The 21,552-nt window shown below is 43.6% G+C and overlaps 1 protein-coding gene across 8 annotated transcripts in view; it reads right to left on the bottom strand.

Annotated features, from left to right (window-relative positions):
• Positions 1-21,552, bottom strand: part of C2H3orf20 (chromosome 2 C3orf20 homolog) — a 104,631-nt gene that overhangs the window by 41,011 nt on the left and 42,068 nt on the right. For all 8 annotated transcript variants that reach the window (XM_053295141.1, XM_053295144.1, XM_053295142.1 and 5 more), the window contains 6 exons: positions 18,353-18,473; positions 14,915-15,046; positions 9,201-9,324; positions 5,518-5,728; positions 3,353-3,692; positions 2,043-2,150 (listed from right to left, as the gene is read on the bottom strand). In XM_053295141.1, coding sequence (XP_053151116.1) covers positions 2,043-2,150; positions 3,353-3,692; positions 5,518-5,728; positions 9,201-9,324; positions 14,915-15,046; positions 18,353-18,473 — 1,036 coding nt within the window. The remainder of the gene's footprint in view (positions 1-2,042; positions 2,151-3,352; positions 3,693-5,517; positions 5,729-9,200; positions 9,325-14,914; positions 15,047-18,352; positions 18,474-21,552) is intronic.

A 21,552-nucleotide genomic window follows, 5' to 3' on the forward strand; every position in this document is an offset into this window, starting at 1 on the left:
GTGCGTCCCACCCCCGCCCATCAACTTTGCAATGCCTGGAACAATATGAACCCAATTGGGTACAGTTGAAGGGACACATAGACCCACCTCAGTGGCATAGTTTGTGATGATATCATCCACCCCAATTCAATATGGCGGACACATACACGTTTGAGGTGTAAGAGGGCTAACTTGTGAACTGCCTAACCAATTTGGACCAAACTTAGTCCAGTTGTAGGGACAGTGAAAGGAAAGTAGACAGATTCGTTCTTACTAGAACTACTTGTTTCCTTTTAAAGAGAAGAGGTGTATTCTTTTAAGTTGTATGCTTTTGCCTAAACTAAGTAACTAGGCTAGTGAATGTTCTGCTGCTAAAATAAATCCTTTCTCTATTTTCTCCCTTCATACAAGCTGCAATAGCTATGTTTAGGTGCAGTGTGCTATGTGCTTATCTAAACATGAATTAATACTGGGACATAGTAATATTTTGGTTAGATATATCAGAGCATTTGTCAATTTAATCAAGGATTTATTGTTAATTTCATTCCTTGTGAGGACTTTACCACAGTTACCTCTCTCGTCTTGACAACTCAGCTCCAATTCTGATTAAGAAGAAGAAGCAAATGTGGCTAATGGACATTGAACCTTGCTTATTTAGAAGATGAAGGGCTACTAAATAAGCTTGGAACTATGAGAATTTGTGCACTATTATTTTATTGCATATGATGCCTTAAACTGAGACTCCAATAAACGAATACTGGGTACAACAAATAATAAAGCACATTAAGAACCCATTGCAGCCCACTGAAGACACAGTGCTCACATGCGGAAGGATGGCCACAGGGTCTAATTCCACCCTCCACACAGCACGTGTGCACAGTATCAGCATACAGGCTCCATGCCATGTTGTTATGTGGAGGGGAGGCTTGTGCACAGCCTCCACTTGCTCAGGGAATGTCAAACCCTTTGTTGAAATGTTGATTGAAAGAAATATCAAGCCACTTAAAGTTATATCATTTGCCAGGGCCAAATGGACAGTCTGAGAGCACCTGATGCTGTAAAGTGCTGAAGTTAAACAGATGTGGAGTTCTGGATCTTCCTGCACTGAGAAGGGTGTTGGACTAGAAGAATTCCAAGGTCCCTTCCAACTCTAACATTTTCTGGTTTTATCATCAATGGAAGATCATGGGTAGCCCTATGTATTACATGTGTAGAATATATAACCTTTAAAAAAGCAATATAACCCGCCAATGTTTGAAGTGCTTTACCAATTTGGAAACATGGGTTAATAGCTTTTTAAGGGCTCTCTTCTCATCTATGGGAGGTATACATAAGAGTGCACAACTCTAGAAAAGCATGACATCTGGAAAGGTCCGGTTACAGTTGCCACCAGCTCATTTGGTGGCGACTCAGGACCAGGCCTTCATTGTGGCTGCCCGAGGGCTCTGGAATATGCTCCCTGTTGAAATAAGAGCATCTCCCTCTCTGCTTGTTTTTAGAAAGACCATCAAAGATTTACCTGTTTTCCCAGGCTTTTAACTGAAATTTTAAATTTGTAATGTGTTTTTATCTACTGAGAATGTTTTTACTTGTTTTGTGAATTTTAGCTGTTTTATATTGTTTTATATTTGTTATGTTTTAACTTTGTACACTGCCTAGAGATGTCTATATCAGGTGGTATAGAAATATGATAGATAGATAGATAGATAGATAGATAGATAGATAGATAGATAGATAACAAAAGACAAAACCACCCTTTTTCCGGCACCCGGTTCTCTCAGCCGAAAGGATGACAACTGGAGGATTTTTCTCTCTTTCTTAAGATTTCTTTCTCTTTCAGGAAAGGTGCACTTGAGTGTACTACTCTGGACAAACAAACCCACAAAGCCTCAAGTCAGTCTGCTGGCCTATAATTGTTGGTACTGATGTGTGGGGTCATTGGATCACTCTCTGGGCAAGAGCTTTTCCTTCAGTTCCCATTAATGTAATGCACCATCAGGACAGTTTTCATCATATCAAAAGGGTCAAGTGGCATTGCAAGAAGAAAATTATCAGACACTTACCACCACCATTCCAGGACTGACTGCATGCTTCTCCACTAGAAGAGGGGGATTTTTGTTCATAGGGCAGTCTAAGTCATATTTCAAGAAGCGATAGGGGTCATGTTTGCTCTGGAAAGGGAATAAGTCATTTGGTCTGTTGGAACATGGGTGCTCTAGACTATCAGATTTGTAAAATGTGAATGATGCTAAACAAGACAATCTAGTAAAGAAACTATATAGATATAGATATAGATATCAAGCGGTATATAAATATGATAGATAGATAGATAGATAGATAGATAGATAGATAGATAGATAGATAGATAGATAGATAGATAGCCTCAGTTCTAGCAAGCAGATGGCCTGAGCTCTTTCTTTAGCCAAAGAGTTCCATGGAGAAGAAAGGGATGGAAAAGCAAATCTCAGCATCTCTCTGTTTTCTCTCTCATGTGAAGCAAATAGATTTTCCTCTCTTTTCCCACTCCTCTGTAAAAACCCAGCTGACAGGAGAAAGGAGAAGAACCTGCTGCAGGTACTGCTTCAGTCGACTGGCCAAGTAAGATAGCTGTTGATAGAGACAAGGAGAGGAGTGGAATGGCAGTGATGCCCAGCTTCTCCATGGAGTTCACCTCCCCACCTCCACCTGCCCCCACCCAAGAATCCCCAGAGCAGGGGCAGAGAAGAGAGATTTGCCACACATTGCTTCATATGAATCCTGTCTTATCACGGGCTATCATATTATTTCAACTGGAGACTGAACCAGTGACCTTCTGCATGCAGACTTAAACATTCTACTGTGCTGTGGCTCCCCTACAGAAGTTTCTGGAGAAGATACACAGAATGAGGCAGTGAATAGCATAGTTCAACCATTGGGAAGCCTCCGCTTCCTCCTGAATTCAGTCAGCATGTTTTCAAATTCATCTCATTTGAAATCATCAAATGAAGGCCAAATCATCTAGAAACCTCAGGGGTTGGGGTGGGGGCTGAAGAAGAACTATGACAAGAAGCTGAAGTCTGCACCACCTGAGTTAAGATACCATGCTTATGCAGTGGAAACACAGATGCATACCCACATGGTTCTTATACTACTGAGCATGCTGAGTGGATAGCAAATTAATTTTTTAACTGAATAAAAATATTAAGAATAATGATAATAATAATGATGATAATAATAATATCAAATAAAAATTTTAATTATTATATTTGAAAAGTTACACCTTTAAAATTCCACAGTGCATCAGCAGTGACATGCCAAACAAGAATATGTTTTATCTGGGGAAAGTAACATGCATTTCTTATTTTACAATATTGAATGCCGAGACTTAGCTTACCTGAACACAAGGGGAAGGTCGGCCATGCTGCATCTGAATATACAGCTTTTCCAAGGACCACTCAAAGAATGGAGAATAAGAATGATTTTGGGATGACACCACACATATCACAAGAACCTGCTGAGGATCTCTTTGGGCAGTGATAAACTTTTCAAACTCAAAGTCTGTAATTAATGGGATTTTCACGACACACTTGCAACATAAAACATTGTCTTCTTTGGCCAAAACTTTGCGCAGCACAATTGGACAATCAGCAGGACAGGTTGCCCAGGTATCGGGAACAAGTTGCGTCTCTCCAGCTGTCCCTGTTTTAGGTCTGAAGAGTCCTTGAGGAGGAAGTCTTTGAGAAAAAGTAAGAGGCAAGGAATATGAAAAGCCAAATAAATACGAGTTGTGGTATTAATTATAGTCAGAGCATGCACAAGGCCAAACATGAAGGGAAAAAAGCAGAAAACACATTTACAGCCCTGGTCAGCAATTAGTTTGGGCATTGTGAGAAAGATCTGAGGGAATGAATTGTGGAGGCATGGCCCAGATCTGATCTCCTGTCTCCCAAAGTGGATTGTCAACAAACCTGTTTCCATAATCAGCACTCCTGTACTCTCCTTTTCACTTCTAGATGGGCAATTCAGGAACCAGAATGCACCTCAGGGGAGAGCATAAAGCCACCTTATGCTGATCCTTAAAATATAATCTGCAGGCATAGGAGAGAGTTCCTTGAGTGATTCCCACTAATGTCCTTCTTAGTGCCAAGTCTACAAGCTTCTATTTAATCTCTCACTGGGATAATATTTCAATTTTCTTCAACATTTTCTCTGATTTTTGGGGTCATCGTGCTTAACAGGAGTAGTATGACTCCAGGTTGGAGATTACTCCAGGTTGGGTTCCTGTAAAGTACAGTATGTCAAGCTGCCCTTGAAGACAGCCCAGAAACCTCCACGGGTGAGGCCACCACATTGCTGTCAGCTCCTTCCTAGCTTCACTGGCTACAAATTTGTTTTCAGGCACAATTCAAATTTTGGCTTTAGCTTTTAAAGACATAATTGGCCTAGGGCCAGGTATCTCAGGAACTGCCTCCTCCCATATGAATTTTCTCAGTAACTTCACTCTGCTTTTGATGCACGCATTGCTCCCTTCCCAATGGAGTTACAACTGAAGGGAAGAAGAGAAAGAGCCTTTCTTGTTGAGGTGCCGATCTTATGGACCAGGCAGTTTGTTTGTTTGTTTGTTTTATTTAGTACATTTTTATACTGCCCCATATACAAATCTTTACCATTTTAAAACATAAGTGATTAAAACATTAAATTAATTAAAGAGTTTAAAATATAGATAAAAATAACTTTAAAACTTTAAACTTAAAAACTATGGACTAAAAGTCTGATTAAACAGGTATGTTTTCAGATTTTTCTTTAAAACATGGGGAGACTCTAATTTTGTTTGGAAGTGCCTTCCAGAGTCCTGGGGCAACCCCAGAAAAGGCCACCAAATGAGCCAGTGGCAACTGCAACCAGACCTCCCCAGGTGATCTTAATAGGCAGAGGAGTTTATGAAAAAGAAAGCGTTCTCTTAAAGTTAAACTTAGCAAAAGGAATGAGAAGATGGTTCTCTCTCCTAACAGGAGTTCACAATCTAAAAAGAAACACAAGGGAAATACCAGCAAAAGCCACTGGGAGGGATGCTATGCTGGCTGAACAGAGACCCCCTTGCTAGCATAAGAGGAGCCTCACTTAAAAAGGCACCTCTTGCTCAATTAGCAGAGGCAATGAATGCCTTATAATATAGGAGTCAGGATGTATTTTAGATTACATCTAATTTTCTTGGATTATTAATTTGGTCTATCTTTCAGTGAACCTTAAGCCACATGTCTACACATTTACCACCATTTACTAATGTTTCTGTTTTTACTCTATTTCTGTTCATCTGAAATTCTCTACTGTACCTCTCCTGGTTGTCATCATATACCCTTTGATTCATGTTACTGGCTAATACTCTCCTCCTAAAATCCCTTTGATTAAGCCAAATTTCCTTTTACAAGTAGTCATTATTTATGGTAGCCCATGTGGTCAGTCCCCATGTGGTTAGTCCAGCTTCTCTGCACCAGCCATAGGATTAGGTACTAGAAGACTCTTCCTCCAAAATATAACCTGAGTCACTGTGAGACATACTTTGGCTGCTCCTTGAAAGGCTTGTAACTTATCATACTCTCTGGTAAAGGCGTTCTGACTCCTCCTGGTTTCAAAGATTTCCATTTTGAGTCTGCCATGATGGCATTGCTTTCTTCTTTTAGTCTTCGCTCCCAGGCTTGAGGCGTTACCTTCAATGAAAACCTCACTTGCTTTGGACGTACTCCAAAAGGATATTCTATGCAACATATCCCTGCCAGATAAATGAGGGAAGGATTATTAAGTATTTTGAACAGCTTAAAAGTGCTGTAAACATTATTAATAATGTGTCAGTGTCCATATTAATTGATAAGGGGAAATGTACTGCAAACATGCAAACATTCTATAACTAAATGAGTAGCATTAAAATGAAGGAACACAAGTGTATTGAAAAATCAGGGCTGTGCATACATTGAGATAAAACTCTTGCTAATTGGTCAAACAAGCACCTTTTAAGGTGGTGTCTCTTTTATATTTAGCAGGGGAATAGCAACTGCCCCTGCTCATCCCAGCATAGCCCCCCCAGAGTGGCTTTTGCCAGTATCTGCCTTATGCTTCTTTTATAGATTTTTAGTTTCCTTTTGGGACAGGAAAACTTCTCTTTCCTTTTGTTACAAACCACTCTGTGAACTTTTTGATTTGATTGAAAAGTGGAAACATTTAGATAGGTGCATTTCTTTAACTCTCAGTAGGTGTGAGTACTAACTTGTCATAATTTTGATTAAAATGCAACGCAGTATGTTGTGCCAGGCAGGAGTGCTTATTACTGTTGTATGTAGGCTTGAAGAACAAAGTGGGAAGTATTAGCAAGAGTGAAATGCCACCAATGCTACAAACAGATGGCTCTAAAACGGGTTACACATACTGATGGTCTATCAACCATCAACTTGATGGCTATTCACAATGAGAGTTTAATGAAACTTCCATGTGCAGAGACAGTCTACCTCACACCTTACAACATTTCACATTTAAGAACAGGTACCCTCTTGTGACTCCTCTATTCTCATACCAAGAATCACTGTTTCAGAGCACTCCCATTACATATTGCCAAAGGCTATTTAATGTTCACCTGCTGTTTTCGTTTACTCTGCAATAGCATTGGCTTCTGCAGCTGTAAATTTTCTTCTTCTTAAGAATAAATAAAAGAATGTTAAGTGAACAATGGATTAGAATGGTCTTCTTACAGCTCCAGATTCTCCCCATAAGGCAGAATAGAGACCGTGTTTTATCGAGGGACATACCAGAAAACAGGAACTGGCCCCTGGTAAATAAGGACACTTGGAATCTATGATACCCCTGAAAACAGAGGACAGTGACAATAATCAGGGAAGGCCAAGCACTTTCGGAAGCACCTGGAGGCTTCCTGCTGGCCAGTGTCAGAAACAGAATGCTGAACTACTACCTGCGAGGCAATACTTATGCCAGTTTCCTGGCTTTTAACCTTAGGAACATAGGAAACTGCCATATACTGAGTCAGACCATTGGTCTATCTAGCTCAGTATTGTCTTCACAGCCTGGCAGCGGCTTCTCCAAGGTTGCAGGCAGGAATCTCTCTCAGCCCTATCTTGGAGAAGTCAGGGAGGGAACTTGAAACCTTCTGCTCTCCCCAGAGCGGCTCCAGCCCCTGAGGGAATATCTTGTAGTGCTCACACATCAAATCTCCCAACCAGGGCAGACCCTGCTTAGCTATGAGGACAGGTCATGCTTGCTACCACAAGACCAGCTCTCCTCTCCTAACCTTTGACTAACTCAGATACTCAGACTAACTCAGATAACTCAGATACGCAGCAGAGTTCACAGGAGCTGAGCTCCCAGTATTGTCTTGAGAAGCTCTGTGTTCTTTCCTAGAGGAATTAAGGCCTTCTAAAGCATGTCTTTAAAGGGGCTATTCCAGTTGTGGCTTCAATTCTGTTCTGTAAGCTCGGCGTGTCTGTGTTTGAGAGGGATAACCATACTGCAAGATATAAATTTATACACTTGTTTTATTTTACTTAAAATAATTCTATCCTGCCCCTTGAGCACACTGCTGATCAGGGCAATTTACAATAAAAGCAACCATTAAATACAATTAAAAAGGACAATTAAAACCAGCAGCGACACAAATGAAAAGCAGTAACAAAGGCTAACATTGGTTAAAAACTGGAAAACTAATTTAAAATCAAATTCATAAAGCCTCTTGGAAAAGGAGTTTTTAAAACTTATCATGGAGGGAGATTGGTGAAGCTCCTCTGAGAGGGCATTCCAAAGAAAGGGGGCCACTAGTGGAAAGGCCTTGTCCTTGGGGTCACTGCCCACTGGATCTGTGTCAGTGGCAGGGCCAAGAGCAGGGCCTGTGAGGAAGAGCAAAGGAGCCTGGCAGATTCATATGGCAAAATATGGACTGACAGAATCGCCAGTCCCAAGGCATGTAGAGCTTTGAAGGTCAGAACCAGCACTTTGAATCTGGCCCAGAGGCAAACTTGGCAACCAATGAAGCTGCTGCAAGATAGGTAGAATACTTGTGCAGTGACTACAGCCCACAAGTATCCTTGTGGCAGCATTCTGAACCAGATGAAGCTTTTGAGCCACCTTCAAAGGAAGCCCCATACAGAGCACTTTAATCCAGATTAATCTAGATTAAGTTTCAATTTTAAAATTAAAGAAATTGACTGACATCCTGAGCAACACTGCACGTGTGCAGTGGCTCCTTCCCACCTAATGGGTACTGGGGCAATGAGAGATTTTTGCCAATCTCCCCTTCCATCTGAAGCACTGTGTGTCCCCTGAAAATATGTCTCTGAGGGTTGTCAGCCCATCCAAGACATATTTGCGGAAGACATAGAGCACTTCAGAGGGAAGGGGAGGTCACTGAAAATCACTCACCCATGCTACTTACTACTACTTATATACTGCTTTTCAACAAAAGTTCCCAAAGCAGTTTACAGGAAATAATAATAAGATGCTATGGTTTCCTGTCCCAAAAGGCTCACAGTCTAAGCCAGAACTCAAGGGAGACACCAGCAACAGCCACTGGAGGAATGTAGTTCTGGGACTGGATGGAGCCAGTTGCTCTCCTGACTCACTCAGCAGCAACACCGTCATCCAAAATGGCGACCAGAGCGAGGTGGGGGGGAGCATAAGACCCCAGGAGAACTAATCAGGAAGCTCCTTCTGGGAGAGAGCGGGAAGAGCAAAGAGAGTATAAACTCTTTCTTGACTCTGCTGCTGCCCAGGAAATGCCATTTGGAATCAAAATTCACAGGGAGTCCAGAACTGTGAACTGAGCTGCTACCTCTCTGCCTGCTGCTCCTGCAGCTGCAATGACTACAGAAAGAGCGAGCAGTGAGCAGGGGCAGGCTGCTTGGTCCTGGAGGCACTTGGGACTTAGAGGCTCGGTCAGCCTGGGCATGTGCTCGCCTGCCGGTGTGGGGCCTCTCCCAGTGCAGGGCCCAGGGTGACCACCCTTGTCGCCCCGCCCTAAGGATAGACCACTTGCTAAATATCCGAGAATCACCACTTTGGAAGGTGACTTTTCACTCAATTAGCAGGGGATTTCTTGGCAGTTAGCTGTTCCTGATTAGGCAGGAACACAGCTGCTGCACATGTGCTTCCTTTGCAGCATGCACTCAGCATTACTCATTATGTCAGTCATTAAAAGGAAAGTTAAATACAAGATGGACACCATGAGACCAGAAAAATTACTATACCTGAGGCTATCAAAACACCATTTATAAATTGTCTCACTGTCTTCTCAAACCTCCTCTTAATCTCTCCTAAGACTTTGTTCCACCGTATTTCTTTGTTCTCACTTTCACCGGGATTTGTCAATAACTTTTGGAGGGGAAAGAGAAAGAGAACAAGATTAAGGAATACTGGTGGATACAAGGGATTGAGCCTTCTCAGCAGTAGTCCCACAGTTATGTGTTTAAGTTTTTATATTTGTATGTATGTATGACATTCTAAAGGCTCAAAGAGCTTTGTCACATTATTTTAGTCCTCTTCGAAACTTAAAGAAGGCTATTGTCTTCAAATTGCAGATGCATCCTATCCATTTTTTCCTTGGAATGTTTGCAAATAAGTAGATTTGTCTTGCAGAAAGTGCAGCAAAGCTGGAAAAGGCTCCAGAATGTCCTCTTCCCATCAACAATGAAGCACTCTTTTATCTAAATATATAAATACACATAGATCTAGATAGACGACAGACTGATGCAATATCCTGGTTCAAGAGCCAGAGGGTCAGTAACTTGTTAAAGGAAACCTGGAACATCTATCTAGCAACTCATGAGAACTATTTTAACTGTCATATTCTCTGCTGGTGCTGATTAGCCTAAGAATGGCTGACTGCCTAACACATCTGCAGATATCAGGAAAACAATGCTTTCTGTGTCTTCATACTGTCCTCTAATGTCCACAGTGAGAAGAATCTCGCATGGTACAGTAGCAGTGCTAGGACGAACAAGTGGGATCTTTTTTTGGACCTTTGGCCTGCCACAGTTAGGGATGCCTTTTGTGATAGTGTCAGTGATAGCTACAACTTAGATAGCTTGAAAAACAGATTACTATAAACAAATTAATGGAGGATAGGTCTAGCTGCTAGCCATGATAACTGAATAGAAGTCCATAGACAGAGGTAGAGTGCTATCATCTTAGCAAGAAGCTATCATTTTTGTGCCCTGCTTGTGAGCTCACAAAGGCTGGTTGCCATTTGAAACAGGACTAGCTGTTCGCTGGTCTGACCCAACAGGATAGCAATTCTTCTCATCTTATAGTGTGTGTGTGTGTGTGTGTATAGATAGATAGATAGATAGATAGATAGATAGATAGAGATAGAGATATGAATGAAATGCTTTGGACCTATAAGATCTAAAATAAGTTACACCTATTTTGTCCAATGGAACTGTGGTGAAGGAATACAGGATACCTACTGTGCTCAATAAAGGCCAAGATATTTTGAGATAAGGGGCATCCCTTTTGAAATTAATGACCCTTAAGCACAGAACTCATTTACCTTTCTATACTAGAATTTGTAACTGAAGACAATGAGCCTATGCTCACTAACATACCAGCGGGCAGGCAGGAAGCAGAGGTGCACCTAGGTAATTTGGGAGCCTGGACCTAAAGGCCTTTGGAGGCCCCTTCCTTGCTGGAGCCCACCCTCCCCCCACTGCAAGTTAAGCATCATCCCCCTATTCTTATCCCACATATTTCCTTCCCCACTCTGTCTCTAATTCACCGGTTACAGTCACACTCGGCCGCCTGGCTCAGTGTAGGTCAGCGACGACCATACCACCCAGGACTGACCAAAGAAGATTTGGTAGCTCCCAGAGAATGTGGAGGTCCTGGCCCCAAAGTCCAGGGGTAAGAGCACCAATGGCAGGAAGGCAGGGTGGAACCTGCCTCCCACCTAGATTATTTTTTATCTTCTCATGGATGTGCCTGCACAGATCTCCAGCAGGGCAATGCATACCAGCCTTCAGATATCCCACAATGCACTGTGTGATGAGCATGGTGCATTAGGGGACACCTCCATGAGTCAGGCACTCTAGACACCCAACTCTGCAAGCAGCCCGAGCACACACACAATCCTGACAACAGGGTAAAAGGAGGGATTAGGCAGGCAGGCAGGCAGTGCCAGGATCCGCACGGATCCCAGCACTGCACACAAGCAGCTTAACCCTGGCTGAGTTGCCCTAGCCTGGGTTAGGCTGCTCATGACAATAGGCTCAATGTATATCTGGATTTCATACCTATTTAGTTTTTAAGACTGAATGCTTTCTTTTTGGTCAAGAAAAGCAGTTAAAACATACATTTTTATATTGTGTGTATATGTATTCTGTACATTATATTTAAAAAGTGAAAGTAATAGGTGGGAAATGCCAGCTGGGAAAAACAATGAATTCTTAATCTAAAGAATGGCCCAATTAACATCAAATGGCTGAGAAATATGTCATTTAGCCTGCCCACGAAGGCAGTCTGTGGGGTAATAAAACATTTTAATGGAGAGGCTGTCTTTCCACAAAAGTGCATCACAATATAAATATTTAGGGGGAAAAGATCTGAAAATATGCTCTTCAGGAAAGAAGGGTGTCTTTAATGCAGGTTTCAGTGTAGTTCCTGGGGGCTATTCTTCAAAGGTCAATGGAACTCTTGGGAAGCAATTTGAAAAGAGCCAAATGTGGTGTACACACACACACACACACACACACACACACACACATATATATTTAAAGAGAAAGAGGGGCATGCTTTGTCTACTAGCCTTTATAGCAGAGTTTGCTTTTGCTGATAAGCATAAAACCTGGCTACAGGGATGTGTTAGTTAAAGGGCATGGTACTATAATGTGTGAGACTTAAGGCAGTGTTCTGTTCGTATTAGGTTTGCCACTGAGTCTTTATTTCAAAGAACAGTTCTTTATTTAGCGTTAACATGTACCTGTTCTTTATCAACTTAAGAAAGAACACAATTTCTTCTATATTTTCAGCACTCTGAGGTAGGCCAGTCACTGACTGCAGTGAGCGCACAATGAAGAGGCTGGCTTCATGTTGCAGGCCTCTAGAAAGCAGTCTTCTTCAGCCCTGCAGGCTGGATAGCAGATTGCACTCTGGTACTGCAACTCCCACTATGAAGCTTGTTTGGGGAGCCAAAAGTTCCCTTTGCCCCTGCAGGAGATAGAAGGAGGCTGAGCCTTGCAGAGCAGAGAGCAGGCCTGTGAAGGCAAGGCCCATTCTACAAAAGTCTTTCCTTAGAGTTGAGCCGCAAGCCTGCCTGTCATCATCTTCCACCCAACCTCCAGCAAAATAAAAAATAAAATAAAATAAGGAGAGTGCAAAAATATTGTGAAGAATGGGGAAAGGAGTTCTGTATGTTGTCTAAAGTGCATGATAATGCTTTGAAAGCTCATTGCAATATATGCAACATAGGCTCTTTAGTTTCACGTGGTGGAGTGTGTGAGGTGAAACAGCATGCAGCTGGAGAAGGTCACGTCAGAGGCGCTTTAAGCCACAGATCTTGGGGCCTCCTTCCCCCTGGGGGGCCTCCAAATGATCTGGGGGCCTCCCCATAGCCCCACTGCTCTGCCGCGCCAGCCCCACCACCCCACCACCGCCGCCATCTCACTGTTATTTTCCCCTCTTCACTGCTAGGGGGTGGGAGGTGAGCCGAGCAGAGCAGGCCACAGCCAACCCCCACCCCTCGTGGCTGCGGTGGCCACAGGTGGGCCTCCTCAGCTGGTGCACCTGTGCAGTTTGACTATAGAGAACTGTGGCGGCGGCGCAAAGAGCAGCAGTGGAGCAGGAGCGGCGGGGCTATGGGGAGGCCCCCAGATCATTTGAAGGCCCTCCCAGGAGGAAGGAGCAGTGGTGGGGGGAGGTATGGTATCTTTTTAAAAAAATTAAGAGGAGCTTGCAGGGGGGGCGGGGGGGCCTCCAACGCCCTTCAGGTCCGGGCGCCCAAATTACCTATGTGTGCCCCTGGGTCACATTTGCAACATTTGAATGAGGGGCCAAAATCAAGCCATACCTAAGTTTCTAATTAATGAAAGTTCATCGGAAGCCAATAAGGTATCTCTTTTTATCATCTCTTGTTGTTTTACCAGTTAACTAGAAGTGAAAGAAATTTGAGGGGCTCTCTCTGGTGACAAAGCTGCTCTCATTTTGTATGAAAAATGTTAAGAATACTAGCATTTCTTCTATGCTGCTAATATGTGTATATTACTGAGCCTGGATGGTTGCATCAAGCTTCCTTGCTTTATTTATTCATTAAAACATTTATGTCTCGCCTTTCCAGCAAGGTAGAACATAAAAACATAGGAAGATACCTTAAATCGAGTCAGACCATTGGTCCATCTAGCTCAGTATTGTCTATACAGACTGGAAGCAGCTTCTACAAGATTACAGGCAGGAGTCTATCTCAGCCTTATCTTGGAGACACCAATGAAGGAACTTGGGACCTTCTCCATGCAAGTACTCTTCCTAGAGTGGCCCCCATTCCTAAGGTGAATATCTTATACTGCTTAGGGGTGTGCACTGAACCATCTGGGCGGGTTTGGGTCGAGTCCAGTCTGGACTTGAACCCAACCAGGGCAGTTCGGTCTGGCACCCCCCGAACCCCACCCCCCGGTTCAGTTTGGTTTGGGGTGTGTGAAATTTTAAAAGCTATTTTTCGAAATTACCTTAAAATTCCTCTTCGAGGCAGTGGGGGGGGTGTCCATGGAGGTTCCCTCTTCTCCCGCTGGCCTTCAACAAGCCCCCCTCGGGCCTTTTTGGCCTGTTCAGGCCTTCATAAAGTGGCGTGGTGGCCAAAATGGCGGCCTCCGTGCATGCACAAATGGCCTCTGTGAGGCCTGGCATGGCCTAGGGCCTCACAGAGGCCTTTTGTGCATGTGCGGCAGCCATTTTTTGGTAATTACCACTGTGGCCCGGTTTACTGTAGTTTCTGGCCCTTTGGGGCCTCTGGAAGAAGGCACGGTGGCCATTTTGCCTGCTGCCGTGCATGCGCAAATGGCCTCTGTGAGGCCTGGCATGGCCCGGGGCCTCTCAGAGGCCATTTGCGCATGCGCAGCAGCCTTTTCGGTCCGTTTATCAGCTTCATAAAATGGTGCGGCTGCCACGCATGCACAAATGGCCTCTGTGAGACCTGGCATGGCCCAGGGCCTCACAGAGGCCATTTGCGCATGCACGGTGGCCATTTTTTAATTGGCCATTTTTTAACTGTCTCAGTTGAAGGCAGCTTCCTATGTTCTTATGTTCTAGCTTGCTGGAAAGGAAGGACACAAAAGTTTTAATCTCTCCTCACCTTTCACAGTGATACCCAGCACAAGCAGTGACCTGGATAAATGGCCAGGGTGGGGGGAGATGGGGGGGTGCAATACCTCAAAATTCACCACCCTTAATATTCACTGCCCTATGCAGCCCACTTTAGGTTGGTGCCTAGGCAGGCTGGCCCTGACTTCTGAGGTTTTATTTTAAACTATTTGTAATGTGTTGTGAGAATTTACTGCATGCATTGTTGTTGTTTTTATCAGCTGCCTGGGAGCTTATGCTGAGGAAAAGTGGTGGTGGTGGTGGCAGCGGGAATGATAAATCAAATTCCATTTGTATACACAGTATATGATATAGGGCTTTCCCTAAAAGCCGATTTTAGGCCTGGGGCATCTTTTTGTGTCATTCTAGGAATGTGGTTGTTTAAAAAAAAATTAAAATGTTGTTCTAGGAATTCCCCAAGGAATTTCTGAAGAAGCAACTTATTTTCTTTAAATCAGATTTAATGAGGCTGATTCCAGTCAATAAATACTTTTAGTTTTTCAGTATTTAATGTAATATGGTTAGGCACTAGAAAGGCAAGCAACTATTGAATATTACATTACTGATATAATATAGCTCAACTGATATAAAAAATCACCTCCTTTCAGTGGCTTCTTACCCGCTTCTCAGCCTTGTGTCTATGTGGACATCCAACTCTTGACAAAGACAAATTGAGGGTTTCAGAGAGAGAAGTAAAAGAAAGCATCATGGAATACTGACCAAGAACCTTCAGTTTTAAATGGTCAGTTATCTAAGGAACAAAGCAAGCAAGATTAAAGCCTTAGGGGCTGATTTACACAATATGCATTTCCCCCTACTATCACACATAGATAAAAGCCTTCTTGCCCATGTTTAAAGATTCCCTCAGCCCCTGATAAGGACATATGAACAGCTCTGCTGGTTCAGGCCCAAGGCCTATCTGGTCCAGCATCCTGTTTCACACAGTGGCCCACCAGATGCCTCTGGAAGATCCATAAGCAAGAGATGAGGGCATGCCATCTATCCTGCTGTTGCTGTCCTGCAACTGGTATTTAGAGTCATCCTGCCTCTGAGGCTGGAGGTGGCCTATAGCCCTCAGACTAGTAGCCATTGACAGACCTGTCCTCCATGAATTTATCTAAACCCTTCTTAAACCATCCAGGTGGTGGTTGTCACCACAAGTTGTGGCAGAGAATTCCATAGGTTAATTATGCATTGTGTGAAAAAGTACTTCCTTGTGTCAATCCTAAATTTCTTGGCAATCAGTCTCATGGGATGACCCCTGGTTCTAGTGTTATGAGAGAGAGAGAGAGAGAGAGAGAGAGAGAGAGAGAGAGAGAAATGTCTCTCTACCCACTCTCTCCACACCATGCATGATTTTATAGACTTCTATCATGTCTCCCCACAGTCATCTTTTTTCTAAACTAAAAAGTCCCAGGTGTTGTAGCCTTCCTTGTAAGGAAGGTGCTGTAGGCCCCTGATCATCTTGGTTGCCCTCTTCTGCACCTTGTCGAGTTCTATAATGTCCTTTTTGAGGTTTGGTGACCAGAACTGTGTGCAGAACTCCAAATGTGGCTGCACCATAGATTTGTTTAAGGGCATTATATTTGCCGTCTTATTTTCAATCCCCTTCCTAATGATTCCAAGCATGGAATTGGCCTTTTTCAAAGCTGCCACACATTGTGTTGGCACTTTCAATGAGCTGTCTATAAGTATCCCAAGATCTCTCTCCTGGTTAGTCACCGACAGCTCAGACCCCATCAATGTATATGTGAAGTTAGGGCTTTTTGCCCAAATATGCATCACTTTACACTTGCTTAACACTGAACCACATTTGCCATCTTGTTGCCCCACTCACCCATTTTGGAGAAATCCTTTTGGAGCTCCTTGCAATCTGCTTTGGATTTCACTACCCTAAATAGTTTGTCATCTGCAAATTTGGCCACCTTGCTGCTTACCCCAACTTCTAGGATCATTTATGAATAAATTAAAAAGCACTGGTCCCAGTACCGATCCCTGCAGGATCCAAATCCTTACTTCCCTCCATTTAAAGAACTGTCCATTCTGTTTCCTGTCCTTCAACCAGTTACCGATCCACACAGGAACCTGCCCTTTATCTCACAACTGCTAAGTTTTCTCAAGAGTCTGTGATATGGAACTTTGTTGAAAGCTTTTATCCAGTTGTATAGGTCTGCTGAAATCATGTGCAATACTACAAAAATTGTGGGGGAAAGCTGCATATTGGCCAGGCTTCACATGATTATTGTTGCTCATGTACTGCAGGGCAAACTCATGCTCACTGCTTTTGTGGCACTTTAAACCCCACTTGAGAAGGCAGGGAGGCTCTGAGCCTATTAAGAAGTGAATCCTTGCACTCCTGCAGCTACTCCCATTGGGAATAATGGGGGTAGCAGCATTAGAGTAAGGATGCACTCCTTAGTAGGCACAGGGTTTCCCCACCTTTGCAAGCCGTACTAGTGGGATTCAATGTGCTGCAGAAGCAGTGAGCACACTGTTTGCTTAGACAGGTGGCTCATTGTGCAGCCTGTGAGCCACTGTCTGAGTGGTTGCATTCATAGCCACAGCAAACCTAGCCCTTGGAACAAATAGAGCAATTGAGATTAACAGAATATAGGCCATTTCAAGGAATATCTGGAAGTTGGATCTCTTGCTCAGCCCACAGCACTACTGCCAAATCCCCACGTTCATTCCTATTGCTCTGTTGCCTTTTCTCTCTGAAGGTCTTATCGCTCCTCCCTTCAGCCCCTTACTTTCCTGCATCTGTGCTTCAGCCCTGATCATTCGAGAACAAACCAGACATTAAACAGGAAATGGCAGCCACACGTCTCCCTCCCCCTCTGTAATGTCTAGCAGAAATCCTGTGTCCCGACATCAAATCATTCCACCTTTTCTGCCCCCTGCCACAGGCAGCCAGTTATGTGGAACAAGGAAGATATAGGGCATCATGTTATCAGGACATAAGTAAGCTCTGCTGGTCACAGGGCTTGGGCATGAGGTACATGATAGGGATAGTCTACCTGGGCTGCAAGCCTCTTTTCATGCGTAAAGGAATGAGGCTAATTTGTAGATCATGCCTGAGGATGTTTAAGCAGGCTGACTTCCCTATATCTATATGGGGTCTCCAGATCTTAAGTGATTTGATGGAGCCAGTCAGAAGCAGTGTTAGAACAGAACACGCAACCTGACCAAGGCCCTCCTTTAGAAGAAAGAGAACGTGCATACTATTACAGAAAACTAGTATCTTGAGAAACAGAGAGAAGTGTGCCACCTTGTGTGACATGCTCTCTCAAGAAGAACTACAAGTTTCTGGGTTCCTTGGTTTCTGCTGGCATTTCCTATGCACAGCCCAGGAAGAGCCAACAGCATGTAGCATCTGACTGGAAGCAGGAGAGAGCACAAACATCGTAATTATCAGCAACACAGAGAACCCAAGGGCCGTTGGAGCCAGTGCTCTTGATAGGGTTTAGAGGCACAATGAGGCTGGGTGAGAGCCAACGTGGTGGTGTAGAATGCTGGACTAGGACCGGGAGACCCGAGTTCAAATCCCCATTCAGCCATGATACTAGCTGGGTGACTCTGGGCCAGTCACTTCTCTCTCAGCCTAACCTACTTCACAGGGTTGTTGTGAGGAGAAACCTAAGTATGTAGTACACTGCTCTGGGCTCCTTGGAGGAAGAGCAGGATATAAAAGGTATAAATAAATAAATAAAAGAGTACGCACCTGGCCCAATATAGGTTTCCCTTCCTCTGTTGTTTCCCTTGTGTTGGTGTACAGGTTGTAAGACCCTCAGGGCAGGGACCTGTCCTCTCATACTTTCTGAAGTGCCATGCACATGGATGGCATAATTGCAGCAAGTAAAACATCATAGTGGAAATGAACAGCAACATACTTTAATACAGGATTTCCACCTATCATATTTCTAAACTAGAAGAATGCACATTAAGAGACGTTTGTAGAATAGTACCCAGTCAAAGAGTCAGTTGATTGAGAATGTAAAGTATTTTGCAGCTTTTTTTGACCCCGGAACAGTGGCACTTAAAGAGTTCAGTTTTGTACCTGAAATTCTAATGACTGTAGAATCTGGTTTTTTGAATACCAGCTCCAACGGTGGGTTAAATATCCATCCTTGTCTCTGACACTTCCTCCTTCTTGATCCATCAACAGTGCTACTGAACAGCTTGGGTGAAGAGAAAAACAGTTAAAGCATGCAACATACTGTTAATGAGGCAGCAATTGGTGATAAAACATTGCCAATATTTCTGGCTCTAGTGACTGGCTGACATCCAGTCTCACAAAGTGTGCGTGGGGCAAATACTGTGTGGGCTACATAAAAAAGGCAATTGTTGTCAAACTTCCCTTCCCTCTAGTTGATTGGGACTCCCAAAAATATGTTCCTGAGGGTGGCACAGGAGGATATTGTGCCACCCATATATTTATGGTGACTGCATATTTTTGAGAGTCACCATTGAGTACAGAGGGAAGGGGAGATTGATGGGGGGAAATGGCAACACCCACCCCCGCTTAGTGTGTACAGCACATTTGCTGCATGTGTGCTTTGTTAGTCTGGATGTTAGCCACTGCTTATCATAGTTGCAATGATATTATCTAAAATGCAAGCTATGTAAGATTAATATAATAAAATATTGAGAATTTCAGCATTCTTGTTTTTTAAAAGAAGCCTACGTTCTACACCGCAGTAAGAAACTGTTATGTACACAGCCCATGCACAGCGAATGTCATTATCCATCTTCTGGTCTGCCCTACTGTCAAATACTGAAGTTTGGCAGGCAAAAAACTGTTCTTGTTGTCATGAGTTTAGCTGCTCTGACATCACAGGTAAGCGAGGGCAGCCTGAGGGCCAAACGCCATGCTATACAGGAGCTCCATGGGCTACAATTCCCTATGTAATTTTCTTTTTGTAAGAACAGACATGGGATGTCTCCATGGGCAGTGGAAGGTCGAACCCTTTCCCCCAGTACCATGGCCCTGAACCAAATCACCACCCCAATGATGCTATCAGTCTTAAAGGGGGAAATGTGTAGGCACATAATGTTCCTTCCATGGCTAGCAGCAGCTTTGAAAGGGTGATTTAAGTCAGGGAACCCATGAAGGAGGAAAGTGTTGTACCCTGCTTCCCAAACTGAACACCTACCCACTGCTGTTTTTACAAGAAGAACATTTCCTTGGAAGTTGCAGTCACAGAGCTCCAATTAAGCGTATAGTTTGGTCCTAAGACTAGGCAGCTGGGTGGTACTTTGAGAACCTTAAAAAACTGGAATGTCAAGTCCAGTGATCAGCTTTGATTAGAGGTTTTAAGTACTGCCTGCAAGCCAGCAACTTTCAAATTAAACTTTTTCAGTACAAATCAGCTGAGCAGTTATGGAGCCTCTTGATGACAAGTCACTGGCCACAGAGAGAGACGCTTCCTGTTTATTGCATAGGAAAGCCATAAAACATGGCTGCAGAGAGCTCAGGAAGTATAATGTCATTCTTTCTGGAAGAGTGAGTGATAATTCGTGAATTGTTTTGCAATCCCATATATGTGATCAGAGGAAAAACAAGAAACACCTTCTCATTTCCCCTCACATAAGGCCTTAAGAGGCCTGCTTGTTCACTCCCCATCCCCTCAACAGGGCAGTCAAGATCAGTAACTTGTCTTCTGCCATGGGTGAGCTGTTGGGGAAAAGTGCTGAAAATGTGTCAGGGGATATGTCGCCCATAACAGAGCATCATCCAAGCTGTACAATATTTTGGCTGTACAATAAGCACGGGGCAGTGGATTTGTTCTTCATAAACTTGTCTTAATTTGGAAGAAGCAATCAGTACTAAGGCAGATATGTTGGCATAGAAAGTTCTGGGATTTCAGTGTGTACTGAACACTAAGAAAATACTCTGAGTCAAGATAACCCTGGGCCAATTTGGACAATACCATCCTCTCGCCCTGCCCACCACACAATTAAAAACAAGGGTGCAGCCTATGTGAGCATATGGGGCAGAATAGCATTGAGGGGGGCATGATTGGGCATGGCTTGCAGTCAGGGCTGGATTCTGACATGCTGAGGCCCTAAGCTATGTCAAGCTTAAAAGGCCCCATAGCATTGCAAAACAGGTCAGAAGTCCCATCCCAGCAGCACTTACCCCTCCTCACCGTGCTGCTCATAGTTACAGCAGCATTTCTCTGAAGAGGTGAATGCTGCCTATAACCACAATAATGGGTGTTGGTCTAAAAGCTGGGCCCTGGTCGAATAAAATTTCAATATAACTGACAGGGGGTTTTGTGCACAGAGTTATAAATTCAATATGATAAACCATTGCTTAGCCACATAAGTTTATTTTTGTCTTGTCAGAACAATGTCTGTTTTAGAGTATCCCCACCACCACTTTATTTTTCAACCCATTATATAAAACTTGAAATTGAGTCATGTTTTGGTACTGAGAAGCCTCTCACAATGTGAGGCCCTAGGTGTAGCTTACTTAGCTTGAGCCTAAATCCGGCACTGCTTGCAATAAGACACACCAACCCACCCCCAACACACACACACACACACACACACACACAATGCTTCCCAGTCAGCCTCCTCTGGCAAGGGACCCTACCTTTCATTCTCACCCTCTGCCTGTCAGTGAGACTGATTTTCCAGATTTCAACAGTTGCTGTGCTTCTGTTCTCAGTGAGATTCCCCCACCCCCACCCCGAAACATCACATGAAACGAGTTCAGGTTTAAGCTCATTATGGCTCCAGAGTTGTGTTTTGCCCTGCCCTCTCTCTCCCACTTCCATATACATTGCTCATCACTCCAATGACCTTTTTCTCCCTGAGCTGCACCATGTGGCATAACTATTAGTTACACCCAGTGGGGTTAGATGTTTAGCATCTGCCATTAACAGCTTCCCATACCACACGCTTCAAAGGCTGAGAATCAGGATAATTAATTATCTCTCATATAAAAATGATGACGGATGGGAATAACAATAAATGGCCAGTAACAGTGGACTAAATAGACCTTGACAACTTGGTTTATAAAATCTACCATAAATAAGGCGCATTTGATTTAAGTGGAGTTATGACTCCTGGCTTCTCTAGTTGTGTCACTGACTAGTTATGTGACCTTGGATGGATTTCTTAGCCTTTCTGTGTCTCCAGTTTATTCATCTGTAAAATTGAGATAATGCCTCTCTCACATGATAGCTAAGGGGGCTGGGAAGGGCAAGACACCTCTCTTGGTGCTCTTTCTGTAGGCATTAATGCCTTTAT

The sequence above is a fragment of the Hemicordylus capensis genome, chromosome 2 (genome assembly GCF_027244095.1).
Source record: "Hemicordylus capensis ecotype Gifberg chromosome 2, rHemCap1.1.pri, whole genome shotgun sequence".
Classification (NCBI taxonomy): domain Eukaryota; kingdom Metazoa; phylum Chordata; class Lepidosauria; order Squamata; family Cordylidae; genus Hemicordylus; species Hemicordylus capensis.